Consider the following 19914-nt stretch of genomic DNA (forward strand, 5'->3'; position numbering starts at 1 on the left):
CTCAAATAGAAGCCGGAGGCTTTACGTGGGCAGAGGAGGCCCTGAGCCACCTGCTCTGCCCCCCACCCGAGACCCTTCTCTCTAACCTTATTGCCTTCTCCTTCTCCTGTCTACACCGAGCATGCTCTTGCTTTAGGGCATCGCATGCACATGCTGTTCCCTTTGCCAAAATGCTTTTCCCTGAGACCTGCTGCCCTCAGATCTCTTCTCCAATGTCACCTTCCCTGCCCCCCTATTTAAAATCGGAGACTCCTCCACAGGATACCTTACCCCCTTCCGTGCTTTACCTTTCCCCACAGCAGTGATCACCATCTGATACCTTGCAGAAAATTATTCTTATTTATTCGTCGGCTGCGTCTTCCTAGAGAACATAAGCTCCGTAAGGGCAAGATGTTTGTTAGTCCGTGCAGTCTCTCCAGGGCCTCTGCCTGGCATGCAGGAGGTGCTCAATAAATACTCGTTGAAAGAATGACTCGGACTAGACTCCCCCTGGCTTTCTTCCGAGGGATGGCCCTTGAATGGGATCCGCCAGCCCCTGCAGGGCTTGGGAGATGCAAAAGCGTCGGGGAAAAGCCACGCTCCTGCACGCCACACGGTCCACCCCCCTCACGTCTCCCAGTGGGTGCCAGATACGGTAAAAGGCAGGCTGAGGAAAGACCCCCCGCGGGCCCTGGAGCATTCTGGCCCCATCCCTCCGCCATCCATCCTGGACCAGGGGATGGGGAGAAGGGAGACGAAAATCTGGCAGAGCAGGGAGGCCGAAGCAGGTCTTTACAACTAGGTACCCATCCTCTCTTAGTAGTGTTTTTCTTACTTAAAATATAATACTGATTTTCGAGGGGGGAGCGCCCAGGGGCCTGTCCTTCCAACCGGAAGGGTGAGACAGGCAGGTGTGAGCAGGGGGCAGGCAGGTCGGAATACGTGGACGGCAGGTGTGACGATGGGGAGGTGGTGTGGGGGGCAACAGGGGGCAAGCGGGAGGGGAGACGGGAGGCAGGGGTGAGGAGGGCGGGCCAGCCCTGGGTACGTGGAGTGGGAGAGATGGGGGCTTGCGCTCCCTTCACAGACCAAAAGGAAGCCCTTGAGGTATCAACATCCCGTGCCACTGAGAACAAGGAGGACAAAGACGCTTGTGTCTCCTGAACGTCCAAGGGAGGTCCCTTCGGCTGCGGCGGGCTAGCCGGTCTCCTCCAGCTCCAGGAGGTCATCAACGTATTCCACCACCTCTCCCTGTAAGAGACAAGAGGACACCTCTGGGAAGTGGGCCCCGTGACGTCAGAAAGCAGAGACCCTTTCCAAGAGGCCGAGGTCGGCCGCCTGCTTGGGCCGGAGCAACCTTTCTCCACCGGCCTTGGGCCCAGGGGGCCTGATGTGCAGTGGCCTTGGCCTTCCAGTCCCCGTGGACTTGACGTCAAATGCCCTGTTAGCTCCAGAGAAGCGGGCAGCCCCGCCACCCTCTCAAAGGCCCTGTGTTTTCGTTTGCCAAACGGCTTGCCGATGCAAAGCGCCAGAAATGTGCTGGCTTGTATAAAGGGGCTTTACTGGGGGGGTCAAAGCTCACAGTTCCAAGGTCGTGGAAAGCCCAGCTCGAGGCACCCTAAAAGGTGCTTTCTCACCAAAGCCAGCTACTGTCGATCCTGGCAATGTTGCCTCATGGTTGCAAGGTGGCTGCCAACCCCCGCGGAGGTCTCTCTCCCCCGCTCCACTCTCTCTTGGAGCTCGGCTGTGAGCAGCCAGGCATAGGTTTCTCTCTCTCCGGGGCTCCCGTACCAGTCTCGGCTGTTCCACTCTCTCCCCAAGGTCAGCTGTGAGCCGTCAGCCACATATTTGGGCTGCTCTCCTCCAGAGCTGCTCGGTGGGCCCGGCCTCTGGGGGCCTCGTGCTTAAGCACCGCGTCCTCTCACCGTGGAATCCAATCCGCCGGCTCCCTTTTTATCTGTCCGAGCGAGTCCGTTTCTATCAGGCCCAGCAGGCAGTAGGGACGTGACCTGAATCACCCACTCACATAATCCCAGCTAAGGGGTCTCAGGCCCACAGGAAGAGATTCACCTGAAACGTAATCTTTGGCTTTCTGGGATTCGCAAAATTCACACAGTCACACCCCACCTGGTGCCCCCTTTTCCTGTGCGGCCCTCCCTGCACCTCCGCTCTCCCCTTGTGTCAGCACCATCCCACAGGGCCGTGGTCCGTCTGTCTCCTTTCTGCTCAATCCCCACACCACGAGCTCTTCAGGACCAGCTCTTCCCCCAGAGCCGGGCACACAGAAGGTGCTCAATAAATGTGCTGATGCTAACAAGCGGACACAGAAGAACACACAGCGAACGGACACAGAGAGCAGACAACGGTGGGGGGCTGGGGGGGAAGGGGAGAGAAATAAATAATAAATCTTTAAAAAAATAAAAATGAAAATAAATGTGCTGAAAGATGAAGGACTAGGTGCACGTATATGAGTGGCATGGACGAAGCCATCGCGCCATTTCAAGGAGAGAGTCTTGGGGACACTGTCAGAACCTTCTCCCTCTCGCTATCAGCCTGGAGGGTGTCAACCCACAGGAGTCCAGCACACGTCCTCATTTCCTTCTTCGTGTTGATTTCTCTCCCCAAGCCCCTCCCGGGCCCCGCACTGCTGACACCTGCTTCTTCCTTGACTGCAGAATGAATCACCGAGGTCAGCAGAGGCCAGCCCCAGTCGGGGTGCCCGCGCCCTGCCGGGCTCAGGCTTCCCTCCGGGATCGCCAGCCCGGGCCAACAGCCGATTTCCTCCTTTTGCTACTTAACACGGAGATTCATGAAATCTAGAAAGTATACGAGATGCAAAGGGGGGGTCTTAGTATTTGCAGATACTTCTACCTGTCACGCCTGAGGATAGAAACTCAAGTTAGGAGAGTGGAAGACAGCTGCTCGCAAAAAACAGAGTGCCCGAGATGCATCCCTAGAAGGAAACACGCTATGGGATTACATGTCTCACCACGACATCTGTACCCAGAGTCACCGTGTCCCCCCGTGTGGCAGCTCGGGAGATAACAGCAGTTTTTGCTTATAGCTCACTAATGATATTAAGTGCAAAAGTTAATACAGGGAAGTGGATGTGGCTCAAGCGATTGTGCTCCCGCCTACCACAGGGGAGGTCCCGGGTTCGGTTCCTGGTGCCTCCTAAAGAGAAGACGAGCAGACACAGAGAGCGCACGGAATGGACACAGAAAGCAGAGAGCGAGTGCAAACAATGAGGGGGGGTGGAAGAAATAAATAAATCTTTTTAAAAAGTGAACACAGATGAAACCCCATTCCCGGGGGATCTGCTGTGTCCAGTCCCGTGATTGCTAATGGCCAGCAGCTGCCCCGATAACTGTCCTTGGGCAAGCGGATCAGGCTAATTGGGAAGTTACACACCAACCCCTCCCGCAGCCAACAGCTAATGACAGACTAATAAGTGAGGGACAACTCAGAGGGGCAAATCCATTCCAGAGCACCCCGTGGGAATAGCCTGAGCTCAGCTCCAGCTGAGACGGTATATTTGCTTACCTCCTTCCCCAGCCCCTCACTTCCTTTCCTACCTGCAAGTGATCCCTCAAGAAAACACTCCAAGAACTAACGTTCTATTTCTTTTAACTTTCCCCAAAGCAAACAGTCATCAGAACCTGAAACACGAAGCATCTCTTTCAGCCTGCACTATAAAGTTTCCAAAATTGTAATAGGCCTCTACAAAAATGTTTATCCGTGTGCAAACCTTTGGGAGCTCTTACATTTCCACCCCAGTAAGATAATGAGGAAGAATGTCACAAGCACCAGTCGGCAAAATATGCTGGTGTTTTGTTTCAAAGTAGTATTCCATATCCTTTGAAGAATTTAAAAATTAAATATCGATTTCCTTTACTGGTTATGTTTTCATTTGAAATCATTACTTGCCATCATTTGATATTTGGTGGGAAAAAATAACTCATTCTGTAGAGATGGATTCATTCTTTCACAATTCTAAGGCTTCGTTTAATAAGCTAACTACGCCCCAAGACCTTTGATGGAATCCTTTTACCTTGAAAGCGCCAAATCCAAGAACCCTTGGAACTCGAAAGCCCAGGATGAGCCTGGTATGGGTCGCTGGATGACTACCAACCAGCTGTGTGCCTTAGAGCAAGTGTCTCTACATTTCCAGGTTTGTTTCTCCTCTGAGACATGACAGAGCTCTACTGGAACTCACGGCAGTTCTCTCCTTGTTCTAACGTCTACTATTTTTTTCCTAAATATATTGTTCTTGTATGTCAACACCTTCAAAATGTTCAGAGCCTTCGACCCAGGAATAACATGTCTGGGAATTTATCCTTAGGAAATTCTCAGGGAAGTGGGGAAAGCTTTAGTCATGTCTGCGTTACTTATAAAAGCAGTAACTTGGAAGCAACCAAAATGACTCTGTTTAAGAGCTTTATTTTTAAAAATTCCAATGCCTGGACTATTACTCAGTCACTAAAAAGGCAAGCTCACAGAAAATATTAACAAGGGAAACAAAAAAAGATCGCTTGGTCATCCCAGTAGATGCAGAAAAAGCATTTGGCAAAGCCAATAATACCCTTTCATGATAAAAACATACAACAAACTAGGATTAGAAAGGAACTTCCTTAACCTATTAAAGCGCCCCTGCAAAAGACCCGTATCATCATCACTTAATGGCAAAGGACTGAATGCTCTCCTCAGATCAGGAACAAGAGAAGGATGTCCACCCTCTCCACGTCAGTTCAACATAAACATAAAACAGCAGGTTTTAGCCAAGGTCAGCAGGCAAGAAAAAGAAATAAAAGGGAGCCAGATTGGAAAGGAAGAAATAAAAACTAACTCTATTCAAAGATGACATGATCTTGTATTATAGAAATTCCTTAGGCATATACACAAACTATTAGAACTAATAAATCTGTTCAGCAAGGTTGCAAGATACAAGATCAATATACAAAAGTCAACTGTATTTTCATGTAATAGCAAGGAATAATGAAAAAAAATGAAATCAAGAAAATTCCATTTACAATAGCATCAAAAATAAAACAACTAGAGATAATTTTAATTTTAAAAAATGTTGAAAGAATAAATTAAAGAAGACCTAAATAAGTAGAAAGACATCCCATGTTCATGAATCAGAATGAAGATTGTTTAGATGACAATATTCCCGAAATTGATCTATAGATTCAGTGCATTCCTAAATCCCAGCTCCCTTTTTAAAACAACTCATTTCAAGAATTTAATTTGTGCTAATTTTAAAAATTGTGGTAAAAATACCCTAACATAAAATTTACCATTTTAAAGAGTGCAGTTCAGTGGTATTAAGTACATTCACAATGTTGTGCAACTATCACCACTGTCTCTGCCAGAACTTTTCATCACCCCAAATGGAAATACTATACCCATGAAAAAGTCATCCTCCGTCTTCTTCTCCACCCAGTCCCTGGCGACAACTAAACTGCTTCTTGTCTTTATGAAACTGCCTATTCTGGACATTTCAAATAAATGAAATCATACAATATGTGTCCTTTTGTGTCTGGCTTCTTTCAGTTAACATAATCTTTTCAAGGTTCATCCACATTGTAGCATGTATTGGTACTTTAGTCCTTTACGATGCCAAATAATATTCCATTAGATGGATATACCGCGTTTTGTTTGTCCATTCATCTACTGATAGACATTTAGGTTGCTTCCGCATTTTGGCTATTGTGAATAATGCTGCTATGAACATTTGTGTACAAATATTCAGTTGTCTTGGGTCTATACCTAGGAGTGGAATAGCTGAGCCATGTGGTAATTTTGTGCTTAATGTTTGGAGGAATTGCCAAACTGTTCTCCACAGTGGCTGCACCATTTGACAATCCCACTAGCATCATATGAGAGTTCTTAATTTCTCCATGTCTTAGTTAACACTTGTTATTCTCCTATTAAAAAATGTATAGCGGGCATGAAGTGCATACCTCATTGCAGTGCTGGCTTGCCGTTCGCTAATCACTAATGATGAGTGTCTTTTCATGTGCTTGCTGGCCATTCGTATATCTTCTTAGGGGAAATGTCTATCCAAATCTTTTGTCCATTTTTTAATTGGGTTGCTTGCGCAACTGCCTTTTTTTTTTTTAAGACAAGCTGATCCTATAATTCATATTGATAGACAAAGGATATAATTCATATTGATAAACAAAGAATAGTCAAAATAATCTTGAAAAGAAAGAACAATATTGGAAGATCCATGCTTTCCAATTTCAAAACTTACCACAAAACCACAATTCCTTTTGCACCAAGCTAATACCTGCTAGGCACACTGCAAACAAATACTTGGTTGTGTAGAAGTCCATAATGTAATGTCATTCGTTGACATTCTTGGGTCTTAAGTAATTTGATTGATGAAGCAGGCAGAGAAGCAAAACAAGAAACGATTTTCCACATCAACATTATAAAAAGTATGGAACTCTTCCAAAGGAACACTAAAGAGTCTCTGAAGTTTTGACAAAGTTAAAATGAAAAGTGACTCCTTTAGTGAACATACCTTAGCCATCTAGAACCAGGATGGACAAAATGTGAAGGGCCAGATAATAAATACTTCAGGCTTTGCGGGCCACATAAGGTCTTTGATGTGTATTCTTCTTTAAAAATATAAAACATTATTAGCTGGGGACCATAAAATCAGGCTGCGGGTTAGGTTTGGCCCATAAGCTGTAGTTTGCATGGCTGTCCAACAGAACTTTCTGTGGTGTGGCTACTGAACACTTGAAATGTGACTAGTGTAAGGAACAGAAACTTTACTTTTATTTAATTTTAATTATTTTAAATATAAATGGTCACTTTTGACTAGTGGCTACCATATTGGACATTGTAGATCTAGAATATTCTTTGTAGGATAATAAAGCTTTTAAAAAAAAAAAAACTTACTACAAAGCTACAATAATCAAGACACTACGGCACCAGGGTAAGAAAAGATAATAGATCAATGGAAGAGAATTGAGAGTCCAGAAATAAGTCCTCACAGCTATGGTCAATAGATTTCCAACATGAGTACCAAGACAATTTAAGGGGGAAAAGCCTATGCAACAAGTGGCACTGGGACAACTGCATAGCCACATGCAAAAGAATTAAGCTGTACTCCTACTGCACGCCATACACAAAGGTTAACTCAAAATGAATAAATGACTTAACTGCCAGGGCTAAACTATAAAACTCTGAGAAGAGAGCCTACGCATATATTTTCACCACCCTGTATTAGCCACTGGTTTCTCAACTATGACACCAAAAGCACAAGCAACAAAGAAAAAAAATTGATGAAGTGGATGTCATCAAAATTAAAACCTTTGAGTTCAAAGGACCACATTAAGAAAGTAAAAAACAGCTGCATCAGGCCAGGTGCAGCTGAAGCAAAAGAAACAAGAAATCTCTCAGCCAAGCTGCTGGAGCATTTGCCTTTGCAGAAATCTTAAGTAAATGGTGATCCCTGGTGACTCCATGTGTTTTTGGTCCTTTTCCAAGCACTGGGGAGTGGAAACTCAGTGGCCCTACATAACCTGGTTCTGGGCTGTCATGAATGAAGTGGCAGAAGCTGTTACCTGCATTCTGAATCATGAAAAAGCCCATAGGAAAGATGCAGGGACTCCAGTCTCAGTACACTCAGGTGATGAATCTGTTGCTTCACATTTTGCCCTTGTCACGGCATACGAAGACATCAAAAAAATGACATAAGGGAAGCAGATGTGGCTCAAGCAATTGAGCTCCCACCTACCACGAGGGGGTCCCGGGTTCAGTTCCCAGTGCCTCCCGGAGAAGATGAGCAAGACGGTGAGCTGGTGCAATGGGCAGGCGCAGCAAGCTGATGCAACAAGGTGATGCCACAGGGAGACACAAAGAGGAAAGACAATGATAGACATAACAAAGCACAGAGGTAAGGTGGCTCAAGCGATTGAGCGCCTCTCTCCCAAATGGGAGGTCCCAGGTTCCATTCCCAGTGCCTCCTAAAGAGAAGCTGAGCACACAGCAAATGAACAAAGAGAGCAGACAGTGAGTACAAACAACAAGGGGGGTGAAGAAAATAAAATAAATCTTAAAAAGAAAAATGACTTAAGGATTCAGAAAAAGAGAACTTTTTCTTAGAAAAAAGAATAAGATTTCTGGAAGAAAACCTTATAGGATCTTGATTGGATGAAGAAACAAGTACTGTGGGACAAGAACAAGTGAATAAGGCCTATCATGCATATCAAAAGGTCTGCACTGACAGAGATAATTTGAAGAGCAAATTGGATAAAATGAATAGACAACTCCGAATCCTTGAAAGTATTGAATGAACAGCTACAATCTAAAGAAGAACTCCTCCAGCGAAGGACAGAAGTGGAAATTCAGCAGGTGATGGGGAATTTAAATCCCCCTTCATCCAACTGGGAGGTGGAAAAGTTGAGTTGTAAGTTGCAGATCCGTGGTTTGGAACAAGAGGTGGAACTGATAAGGAAAGGAAATAACGATCGCAAATTCGAGTTACAAAAATTCAAACAAATGGATCTGTCTCAGGAAGACAATCTGAAGAGCTGAGATCTTCAAAGACTAAGGATTTTAAGTGATAATATGCAACAGGCATACTGGACCTGAAGAGAGAAATGCATAATTTACATCTGGTGACTCAAGTACAGGCTGAACTACTAAGGAAACGGAAAATCCCAACTGCAATCAAGAAAGCCTGGGCCCCAGTAGGAGGAGTTGAAGACTTTGGAAAAGGAACTGTACTTGATAAATTTTACTGCAACATACAAAGGATACATCCCTCACTGTCACCGAACGGCAAAGCACTTTGTCATACCACCTCTTCCCCCATACCAGGTGACAAAGGTATTACCTGAGCAACCAATTCTGCAATCACAGACAGGTAATGAGAAATCCATTCCTAAAGATGGCACAAACTTTCAGGAACACAACTCTTATGGTAGAAATTCCCTGGAAGATAATTCTTGGGTATTCTCAAGTCCTCCTAAATCAACTGGGACAGCATTTGGGGAAACTAAGTCAAACTTTGCCTTTACCCAACTTGCCACCACTGCATTACTTGGGTCACCATAATCAAAACTGCCTTCCTAAGAATTCATTCTGAAGCGATTCATGATTTGGTCACAAGGATGCTGTATCTTCCTTAGGGGATTCACCAAGAAGTTATTTAGCAGACTGAAGATGGATTTTGATTAAAATTTCACAGTTCTTCAGTATATACATTTGCACATACTGTACCATAATATGCAGTTGGTTTTCCAGTATGAAAGAACAGTGCACTCCAGCTCCATATTCTGGCTAAGAATCAGATATATGCTAGTCATTAAGGTGTTTCAAAAAGACAATGAATGTTTGATGACAACTGTACATTTTTGCCTCTCAGATAAAGAATGGAATTGAAGGTTTTTAGACATGGTTTTACAAAGGATGCCTAAATATTTCCATTCATAAATATATTTTTAAAAAGGAGGCCATTAATATAGGATCAAAACCACATAAGTTGCTTCAAATTGCAGACATAGTGAATGACACTGTGAATAGCTTATATTTTTGTTGACCTTATGATGCTTAAAGACATGAAAAATACTACCCAGGAGGAATCTAGGTTATCCCGCTTCTATGTGCTATCGTTTCACACTTTCAGATTTAAAATCACTCTTCCATCACGACAGTGTTTGTTAATAAAATTTTAGAGTAGCAATTTGAATTCCAACACTTGGAATAACCTGATCCCTGAAGCTAACTTTGTCTCAGAATATCCCTCAAGTCCTAACTGGAAAAAAGAGGTGAAACAGTCGTAAACGTGTGAACAAGTATAACCCTATACATCATCCAACTAGACGTACGTAGAAAGAGCATCTCAAGGGTTTCGGTCTCAGCTGTCCCTTTAGTGGTCCTTCACGAAAAATCTAAATACATGGGTATAACTGTATCAAGTCATTGTCCTCAAAGGGACTACAACTAGCAGCTTATTATGTAGAGCAGCTTATAAACTGTTAGGTTTTGTTTTGAAATGTCATAGTTTATTCATGGAAAAAGTGATTTTTAATTCATTGAAATAATTTTAATTCTGGAAGCCAAATGTTGGGCCGTATTTATATAGTACAATCATGAAAGGTTCCAGAAGCCTTTCATTCTAAGAAAACAAAGAACAAAATGGCTTCTTCCCGTGGAAATTCTTAAACTCTTCAGGGTGGAGGGATTGAGAACATCAGTATAAAACGTTCTATTGGATCCGTACACCTGTTGCCCGGGGAAAGCGTTTCATGTAGGAGAATTTATATCCTTTTTTGATAGTTTCAAATACCTTGAACTCATAAATATCTCAAATCTCTTATTATTGAATAGCATACATAAACAATGCTCACCATTCAGGTATTTTTGTCTTCTATTATTCATTCAAACTAGGCTGTGATTAATGGGACGTGTCAGATGATAGGATTTATTCTGACCAATGAGTATAACCGACTCAAGGGAGTGCAATCTCCTGCCAAGTGATAGAACAAAAGCCAATATGTATAGAACAAAGAGAAGACTCCAGGGTTCAACTGAAGGAAGCACTTCTGTTGTAATAACAGCAGCGGAAACCATTTCTCATGTGGCTCATAGCTGTATATCATATCTGATCCTGAATGTAGCTTATTGGTTTGCTCTTTTTTTTGAGGTACCAGGTGCCGGGGATTGAACCTGGGACCCCGTATGTGGGAAGCCAATGGCTCTAAACCACTGAGCGACATGGGCCTCCCTGAGTCGGTTTTCTCACTTGTTTTGCTTGTTGTTTGTTTTTGTTTTTTCAGGAGGCACCGGGAACCAACCCCAGGATTTCCCATGTGGCAGGCAGGCACACAGCTGCTCCCTGGTTTGCTTTTTTCAAAACCCAGATTGGATATTTTCCTCTGTAAAGAAAATAAGTGCTATGAGATAATGGCTTCATTAGTGTTTTGAACAATGCAAAGAAATTGTTTAATTAAAATAAATTATTTCTGTTTGAAATTAAAACAAAAAAAGAAAGTAAAAATCAATCCACAGGATGGGAGAAAATTGTTGCAAATCATATATCTGGTAAGAAGCTTATATCCAGAGTACGTAAAGAACTCTTTCAACTCAATTATAAAAAGACAAATAACCCAGCTTTAAAACAGGCAAAGGATATGAATAGACATTTCTCCAAAGAAGAAACACAAATGGCCATAAGCACATGAAAAATTGCTCAACATCATTTTGTTGATGTAAATCCAACCCACAACAAGATACTACTTCACACCCACTAGGACAACTGTTATCAAAAAGACAGACAATAAAAACCACTACTGAAGATGTGGAGATATCAGAACCCTCATACAATGCTGGTGGGAATATAAAATGGTAGTCCATTTGGAAAACCACATGGGTAACTACATACCCAAGAGATTTATTTCTACACATATTCCCGAACAAAAACATGTTCAGACATTCAGAGTAGCATTATTCCTAACAGCCAAAAAAGGGGACACAACCCAAATGTCTATCGACTGAAGGAGAGATATACAAAATATGGTACAACAAGGAGAGACAAACAAAATATGTGGAATATTTTTGGGCAATAAAAGGAATAAGGGGGGAGCAGATGTGGCTCAAGCAGTTGGGCACCTGCCTCCCACATGGGAGGTTCCAGGTTTGGTTTCTGATGCCTCCTAAAGAAGATAAGCAAAACAGTGAGCTGACACAAAGGGCTGGCACAATAAACTGACACAATAAGATGACGCAACAAGATGTTGCAATGAGATATCACCACGAGATGACACAACGAGGAGACACAACACACAACAAGAGACACAACAAGCAGGGAGTGGGTGTGGCTCAAGTGACTGGGCACCTCCCTCCACCATGGGAGGTCCTGGGTTCATTTCCTGGTGCCTCCTAAAAGAAGCCGAGCAGACAGAGAGAGCACACAATGAACAGACACAGACAGCAAACGTGGGGCAGTGGGGGTAAATAAAGAAATCTATCTTAAAAAAGAAGTGGGAATAAAGTATCGATACATATTACAACATGGATGAACCTTAAAAAGATTACTCTAAGTGAAAGAAGTTAGTCACAAAAGACATGTTATATTTTTTCATTTATATGAAATGTTCAAATGGGGAAATCCATAGACAGAATGTAGATAAATGGATGCCAGGGGCAGCTGGGGGCAGAGACTTGGCGAATGACTGCTAATGGGCATGGGATATTTTGGGGAGGGTGAAGAAAATGTTCTAAAATTAGATCCTGGTGATGATGGCTGCACAACTCCATGACAGCACTAAAAACCACTGAAATGCAATTCTACGGTATGTGACTAAAATCTCAATAAAGTGCTTATAGAAAACAAGAGGAACTGCTCCTATTATAATGTCAAGTAGAAAATCCATGATACATAAATACTGTTGATTTTATAATGAATCTATGTTGAAAAACGTAAAAAAAAAAAAGCTAAAAGGATATATACCAAAATGTCAATATAAACCTGTCTTTGGATGTTGAAAATTGAAAAACCCCCTCTCCCTTTTTAAAAAATGTTTTCTAGGCTTTCCGAGCCAGAGCAGCCAGCCCTGTCTGTATCCAGCCCAAGTTCCTTCCCTTGGAGAACGGCCCATGCAGCCTCCCTATCTTAGGCTCTGCTTCGATGGAACCCAACTTAAGACACAAGGCCAGAGTTGTCACTTCTGTGTATGAAAGCGTTCCACGTGCAACATGAGGCCTCATTCTCACCACCCTGGGAGCATAACACCATTATTCCCATTTTATAGATTTTTAAAAAATAAAATTGAGACTCTGAGAAGTTAAACGAATGCCCAGTGGTGAGTCCATCCCATGCAGATTTCTGCCCAGGCACAAGCTTGGTGGCAACGTGCCCTTTCAAGATCCTGGGCACTGGAAAGGGTGCAGCTGGAGGCCCAGGGCCTCTGGCTTCTCCCCCAGCAGAGGACAGACTCTCCCGCCCCCAGAGCTCCCCGTCTGTGACGTGTGACTCCAGCAAGCCCACAGCTCCCCTCCAGCGCCAACGGCCAGCAATTCCCGGCTTTCTTAGAAAGCAGTTCTCGCTTCGCTCCAGGCGCATCTCTCTAGACAGTACCCTAAAGATGGGTTTCCCACGCCTGGGTTACCCCGCCACAAAACAACGACGCCACAAAACGACGACACCACAACCAGTTCAGTCTCTTTCCTAAAGGGTCAACTGAGTGACACTTCACCAGGAATTCCGAGCAACTCTGGAGAATGACAAACCGGCGTAAGGCAAGGATCTACTTCACCAAAAACAGACAGCAAGCGGGGAGGGGGGGGGGCGGTATATGAGGACCTCTTATATTTTTTGAATGAAACATTTAAAAAAAAATAGAGAAAAAAAATTTTTTAATTAGAAAAATAAGAGAAAAAAATTTTAACTAAAAAAAAATTTTTTTCAATTAAAAAAAAAAGGCAGTAAGAGCCTGATATGAAAATTGAGGGTGGGGATTTCCCAAGACTCTTCAAAGGCCCGAGCAAGTCAAGCCTCCCCATGTTTTTACAAAGTGGGCCGATGATTGTGATGGATTCCTGGGGCGTCTCTCCGTACCCCCCGTCCGAAAATGCGGTGCCCCGATCTGGGTTTCCTAGAAAGCCGCCCCTTTTCCGGGCCAGGATCCTGACTTCCCTGACAGCACCCACCATCGGCCGTATTTCTAAAAGTCCCCTTCTGTTTCGTGTCGGCAGGCACCACGCAGCCTTCCAGGGATTTGACCGAGGATGTGAGTAATATTTTCTCTCAGGCAGCCCGTGTGTTGAAAATGAAAACTTACCTCATCGTCGTCCATGATGTTTTCCTTAGCGAAGTCATACAGCTCCTTCTGGAGGGTGGTCACGTTGAAGAACTGGACTGCTTCCTGCTCAGACACAAACAGAGGACAGTGTATACAGCCAACCTTTGAATCTCAGAACTGCGGGGAAGGGAGCGGGGAGTGACTGCTCATGGGTAAGGGTCTCTTTTTGAGGTGAAGCATATGTTCCAAAATGAGTGGCGATGGTTGTATAAATCTGTGGGTATACTGAAAATCACTGAATTGTGCACTTTAAAGAGGTGAATTTTATGGTATACGGTTTAAATCTCTATGGAAAGAAACCAGAGCGGGCAACTCCGCGTGACTGCGTGTGTGTGTGTGTATTGGCAGGGGGTAGGGTACAGGGAGATGTGTATGACAGCACAGAGAAATACCAATGAAAGTACAAGCTAAGTGGAAAGGTGAACCGGAAAAGATCTTTTGGAAAGTAATATATAATTGAGTTCCCTGACATCTGATGCAAATGTGAATTTCTCTATCAAGGTGAGACTGGGGAAGTGGCTTTGGTTCAATTGATAGAGCGTCCACCTACCACATGGGAGGTCCAGGGTTCAAACCCCGGGCCTCCTTGACCCGTGTGGAGCTGGCCCATGTGCAGTGCTGATGTGCGCAAGGAGTGCCCTGCCACGCAGGGGTGTCCCCATGTAGGGAAGCCCCACGCGCAAGGAGTGCACCCTGTAAGGGGAGCCGCCCAGCGCGAAAGAAAGCGCAGCCTGCCCAGGAATGGCGCCACACACATGGACAGCTGAAACAGCAGGATGACGCAACAAAAAAGAGACACGGTTTCCCAGTGCCACAGAGGGTGCAAGCGGACACAGAAGGACACACAGCGAGTGGACACAGAAAGCAGACAACGGGGATGGGGTGGGGGAAGGGGAGAGAAATAAATAAACTAAACTAAAAAAAAAAAAAAGGTGAGACTGGTCAAATGATGGCATGTCCTTGTAAGACCAAACCTTGGAACTGCTAAAGAAGAAAAGGAAAGAAGTATATGGGTGTGACATGGGGAAATGCTCATGAAGAACTGTTGGAAAACAAAATTAAGTTTCAAAACAGGTACAGATTATAATCTCATTTTTGTAAAAATATACAAATACATGCCGTATATGAGCAAGTGCAGAGCTAAGAGGCAGAGGTAAGAAAGAGTGGGCTTATGAGGACAATTCACTGTCTAAGTGAAGTATTTTGGGAATGTTGGAACTTTTAGAGTTTGAATGATTTAGAAATCAGAATAAAGCAATAAATCCTTTTGTGAAAAACCACACGCACATGCACATTTCATAACCACACAATGAGTTTTCCAGGAAGCAGGTGTGGCTCAGGCCACATGGAAGGTCCCAGGTTGGGTAACGGGTTGATGCAGTAAGATGATGCAACAAGAGACACAAGGAGGAAAACACAGTGAAAGACACAGCAAAGCAGGGAACAGAGGTGGCTCAAGTGATTAGGTGCCTCCCTCCCACATGGGAGGTCCCGGGTTCGGTTCCCAGTGCCTCCCAAAAGGAAGATGAGCACACAATGAAGGCAAACAACAGGAGGGCAGGGGGAAGGAGGCAATAAATAATATAAATCTTAAAAAAAAAAAAGAGCTTTCCTTTACTTCTGAAATAACCCGTTCCTTTCTGGCATAAAGTGTCTCCTGCACTTGAGACTGAAGGGGAGGAAAGGAAAAGCACCAGCTCAGGGCACTCACCGGCCGGGGCTGGAAATCCTCGTCCGAGAGGCCCCACTTGTCCCTGTGGTACTGATAATACACCAGGTTCTGCCGCATGACCTTGTCATTCTCGTCAAAGAGCAGGTAGCTGACCGCGCAGGGCGCCGCGTTCTTCAGGTCGTTCACTGGGGGTCAGGAGAGAGCAACAGGCAGGTCAGCAAAGCACAGCTCCCTCAGAGAACGTTCTGGAACAAGCTTCCTGCAGGAAGCCTCCTGCCAGAATCAGCCCTGTGTGGGGAAGGCACAGATTGGACTTCCTGGCAGCCTGGTGAGTTCCAGGTGAGGCAAGTATCCTTGCAGAAAAGTCCCTGCAGCCTCAGGCCCCTGGGGAGGTCAGCTCCAGGGAGCTCCAAGGACGTGCTCAGTGGCCCCAGGTGACCTGTCAGCTCCAGGGAGGCTGGAGGACGTGCTCAGCAGGCCCCAGGTGACCTGTCAGCTCCAGGGGACCTGGAGGACGTGCTCAGTGGCCCCAAGTGACCTGTCAGCTCCAGGGAGCCTGGAGGACGTGCTCTGTGGCCCCAGGTGACCTGTCAGCTCCAGGGAGGCTGGAGGATGGGCTCAGCAGGCCCCAGGTGACCTGTCAGCTCCAGGGGACCTGGAGGACGTGCTCAGTGGCCCCAGGTGACCTGTCAGCTCCTGGGGACCTGGAGGACGTGCTCAGTGGCCCCAGGTGACCTGTCAGCTCCAGGGAGGCTGGAGGACGTGCTCAGCAGGCCCCAGGTGACCTGTCAGCTCCAGGGGACCTGGAGGACATGCTCAGTGGCCCCAGGTGACCTGTCAGCTCCAGGGGACCTGGAGGACGTGCTCAGTGGCCCCAGGTGACCTGTCAGCTCCAGGGAGGCTGGAGGACGGGCTCAGCAGGCCCCAGGTGACCTGTCAGCTCCAGGGGACATGGAGGACGTGCTCAGTGGCCCCAGGTGACCTGTCAGCTCGAGGGAGGCTGGAGGACGGGCTCAGCAGGCCCCAGGTGACCTGTCAGCTCCAGGGGACCTGGAGGACGTGCTCAGTGGCCCCAGGTGACCTGTCAGCTCCAGGGGACCTGGAGGACGTGCTCAGTGGCCCCAGGTGACCTGTCAGCTCCAGGGAGGCTGGAGGATGGGCTCAGCAGGCTCAGGTGACCTGTCAGCTCCAGGGAGCCTGGAGGACGTGCTCTGTGGCCCCAGGTGACCTGTCAGCTCCAGGGAGGCTGGAGGATGGGCTCAGCAGGCCCCAGGTGACCTGTCCGCTCCAGGGGACCTGGAGGACGTGCTCTGTGGCCCCAGGTGACCTGTCAGCTCCAGGGGACCTGGAGGACGTACTCTGTGGCCCCAGGTGACCTGTCAGCTCCAGGGACCTGGAGGACGTGCTCAGTGGCCCCAGGTGACCTGTCAGCTCCAGGGAGCCTGGAGGACGTGCTCTGTGGCCCCAGGTGACCTGTCAGCTCCAGGGAGGCTGGAGGATGGGCTCAGCAGGCCCCAGGTGACCTGTCAGCTCCAGGGACCTGGAGGACGTGCTCAGTGGCCCCAGGTGACCTGTCAGCTCCAGGGAGGCTGGAGGACGTGCTCAGTGGCCCCAGGTGACCTGTCAGCTCCAGGGGACCTGGAGGACGTGCTCTGTGGCCCCAGGTGACCTGTCAGCTCCAGGGAGGCTGGAGGACGGGCTCAGTGGCCCCAGGTGACCTGTCAGCTCCAGGGGACCTGGAGGACGTGCTCAGCAGGCCCCAGGTGACCTGAGCTCAGGTCCCCTCGAGATGAGACCACCGTCTCCAGACCCAGGTGGCCTCCCAAAGGCTTAACCAGGCCTGGAAAACCAAAGAACGCTGGACCTTCTGGGCTGCAAGAGACTTGAAAAGCCACCTTCAGGAGCGGAGGCAGCCCAAGCCATCGGGCACCTCCCTCCACGTGGGAGGCCCGCGTTCAGTGTCCCTAAAAGAAGACGAGCAGACAGCGAGCGCAAACAACGAGGCGGGGAGGTGGGGAATAAATGAAAACAAATAAATCTTAAAAAAAGGAAAAGCCACTTGGTCTTGACATCTCTTGGGAACTGGGATTTCCAACTCCAGCCTCCTTACCACTTGGGCCCCACCTACAACCCAGAACTTTCAGCTCAGGGATTTTGAGGGGCAGGGATTTGTCTTGGGGCGAGGGAGAAGAGCAACAGGGGAAAGGTGATGTAATACAAGGCGCCGGACTTTCACTGCGGCATATTTCCTTCCAATTTACAACCGGGAACAAAAGCTACCTTTGCTAAAGCGCTGATGGGCAAGAGTTACGCTGAGTATGAAGAGATTCCGCCACCCAGTGGCTATTTCCGGTAATGCAACTTTTAAAACCCGAGCTCAGGCGTGCTGGCTCTTTGACGTTCAGATGTAAGCAAGAAATAATTTCTTCTTTTTTTTTTAGACTTTACGTAGTTTATTCCTTCAGTCATTTCAAACACAGAAAGGAAGAGCTATCTGATTATTTGCCTGTTCACGTTTCCCACATTCATAGCCGTATGCATTGGGTTTGCACAACAGTTCAGTTTCGTTGGGATTTTTACTGAGTCTTATGGTGATTATTTAATGTTTATCTAAAAAATCTCATTCTGCAACTTCAGAGAACACCTCCATTTTGAAAATCTGCATTGCACATGTCTTCAAAGTCTCCTGACAGAAAAAAAGCCCTACAGTTAATCAAATGTGCAATTTAACTGGTGGGCCTGGCAAACAAATGGCAGGAGGCTATTAAATATTTTTAGTAAAATATTTTCATCTTGTGCAGAACACAAAGAATAGGCTCTTTTTAACAAATATTTTTTAAAAGATATGCAATGTCATGGTAGCTACAATAATTCTCAATCATAAAATTTCTGAAATTTTGTAATTTTCTCCATATCTATTAGAATTTGTTTACCTGCTATTTTGTTTTTCTCCTCTTTCTCCTTATTTTTTTTAAATGTTACATTAAAAAAATATGAGGTCCCCCACCCCTCTCACCCCACATCAACAACCTCTTTCATCACTGTGGCACATTCATTGCACTTGGTGAATACATTTTGGAGTGCAGCACCACAAGAAACAATTCTTGCCTTCAAGAAAATTAGTGTGGTGGGAAATCTAGAAAGAGTCCAAAAGAGGGCAGACTTGCAGGAAGTATTCGTGCATGTTATTTATACCGTTTACCTACAGCCCCAGGAAGCAAAGGGTCGCTGTGCAGTAAGCAACGCCAGTTTTGGTCTCCCCGTGCTCTATTAACTCTTTGCCGTGGTTTCTCAGAGCATGGGGCCGAATGACCCTGGCTATGAGCACAGGAGCCATACGATGCGGCCAGTGGGTTGCCAGACCCCAGATGCACCCGGAACACTTCCAAACTGCCAGCCTGCCAGCCTGGTGCACCCGGAGCCAAGCTGAGCTCAGAGGCTAGAAGACCTCGTGGGATCTTCGTCACGCTTCAGAGGCCAGCACAGGGCTGGCACGAGGCAGGCACTCCGTGGAAGGGAAGTGCCAGGGTGAATTTTCTTGAAAATGAAGTGAAAGGCCAGCTTATGTGTTCATCCACGAGAAAATGCTTAACTTAGTGAACGCTCAGGTTGGCAGAGTGTTCATAAAAGTTGACGCTGGGTGATGGGCATGCTGGGTGATGGGTACTCTGGGTGACAGGCACACTGGGTGATAGGCACGCTGGGTGATGGGCATGCTGGGTGATGGGTATGCTGGGTGATGGGCACGCTGGGTGATGGGTGATGGGCATGCTGGGTGATGGGCATGCTGGGTGATGGGCACGCTGGGTGATGGGCCCGCGGGGTGATGGGCACGCTGGGTGATGGGCACGCTGGGTGATGGGCCCACGGGGTGATGGGTACGCTGGGTGATGGGTATGCTGGGTGATGGGCACGCTGGGTGACGGGCACACTGGGTGATAGGCATGCTGGGTGATGGGCACGCTGGGTGATGGGTATGCTGGGTGATGGGCACGCTGGTGATGGGTGATGGGCACGCTGGGTGATGGGCACGCTGGATGATGGGTATGTTGGGTTATGGGCATGCTGGGTGATGAGTATACTGGGTGATGGGCCCAAGGGGTGACGGGTATGCTGGGTGATGGGCACACTGGGTGATGGGTATGTTGGGTTATGGGCATGCTGGGTGACGAGTATGCTGGGTGATGGGCACGCTGGGTGATGGGCCTGCGGGGTGATGGGTACGTTGCGTTATGGGCACGCTGGGTGATGAGTATGCTGGGTGATGGGCACACTGGGTGATGGGCAGGCTGGGTGATGGGCCCGCGGGGTGATGGACCTGCGGGGTGATGGGCCCACGGGGTGATGGGCACGCTGGGTGACGGGCCTGCAGGGTGACGGGCATGCGGGGTGATGGGCCCGCGGGGTGATGGGCACGCTGGGTGATAGGCACGCTGGGTG

The 19914-nt window shown here is 47.0% G+C and overlaps 1 protein-coding gene and 1 pseudogene across 1 annotated transcript in view; one reads left to right on the top strand and one right to left on the bottom strand.

Annotated features, from left to right (window-relative positions):
- Nucleotides 1–316: 316 nt before the first annotated feature.
- The window catches only part of CRTAP (cartilage associated protein), a 46483-nt gene continuing 26885 nt past the window's right edge, over nt 317–19914 (bottom strand). Inside the window, exons 5-7 of the mRNA XM_058290587.2 lie at nt 15514–15659; nt 13782–13865; nt 317–1230 (exon numbers count right to left, since the gene is read on the bottom strand). Coding sequence (XP_058146570.1) covers nt 1177–1230; nt 13782–13865; nt 15514–15659 — 284 coding nt within the window. The 3' untranslated portion in view covers nt 317–1176. The remainder of the gene's footprint in view (nt 1231–13781; nt 13866–15513; nt 15660–19914) is intronic.
- Nucleotides 7867–9085, top strand: LOC139437934 (5-azacytidine-induced protein 2 pseudogene; annotated as a pseudogene).

This window comes from Dasypus novemcinctus, chromosome 31 (genome assembly GCF_030445035.2).
Source record: "Dasypus novemcinctus isolate mDasNov1 chromosome 31, mDasNov1.1.hap2, whole genome shotgun sequence".
Lineage (NCBI taxonomy): Eukaryota > Metazoa > Chordata > Mammalia > Cingulata > Dasypodidae > Dasypus > Dasypus novemcinctus.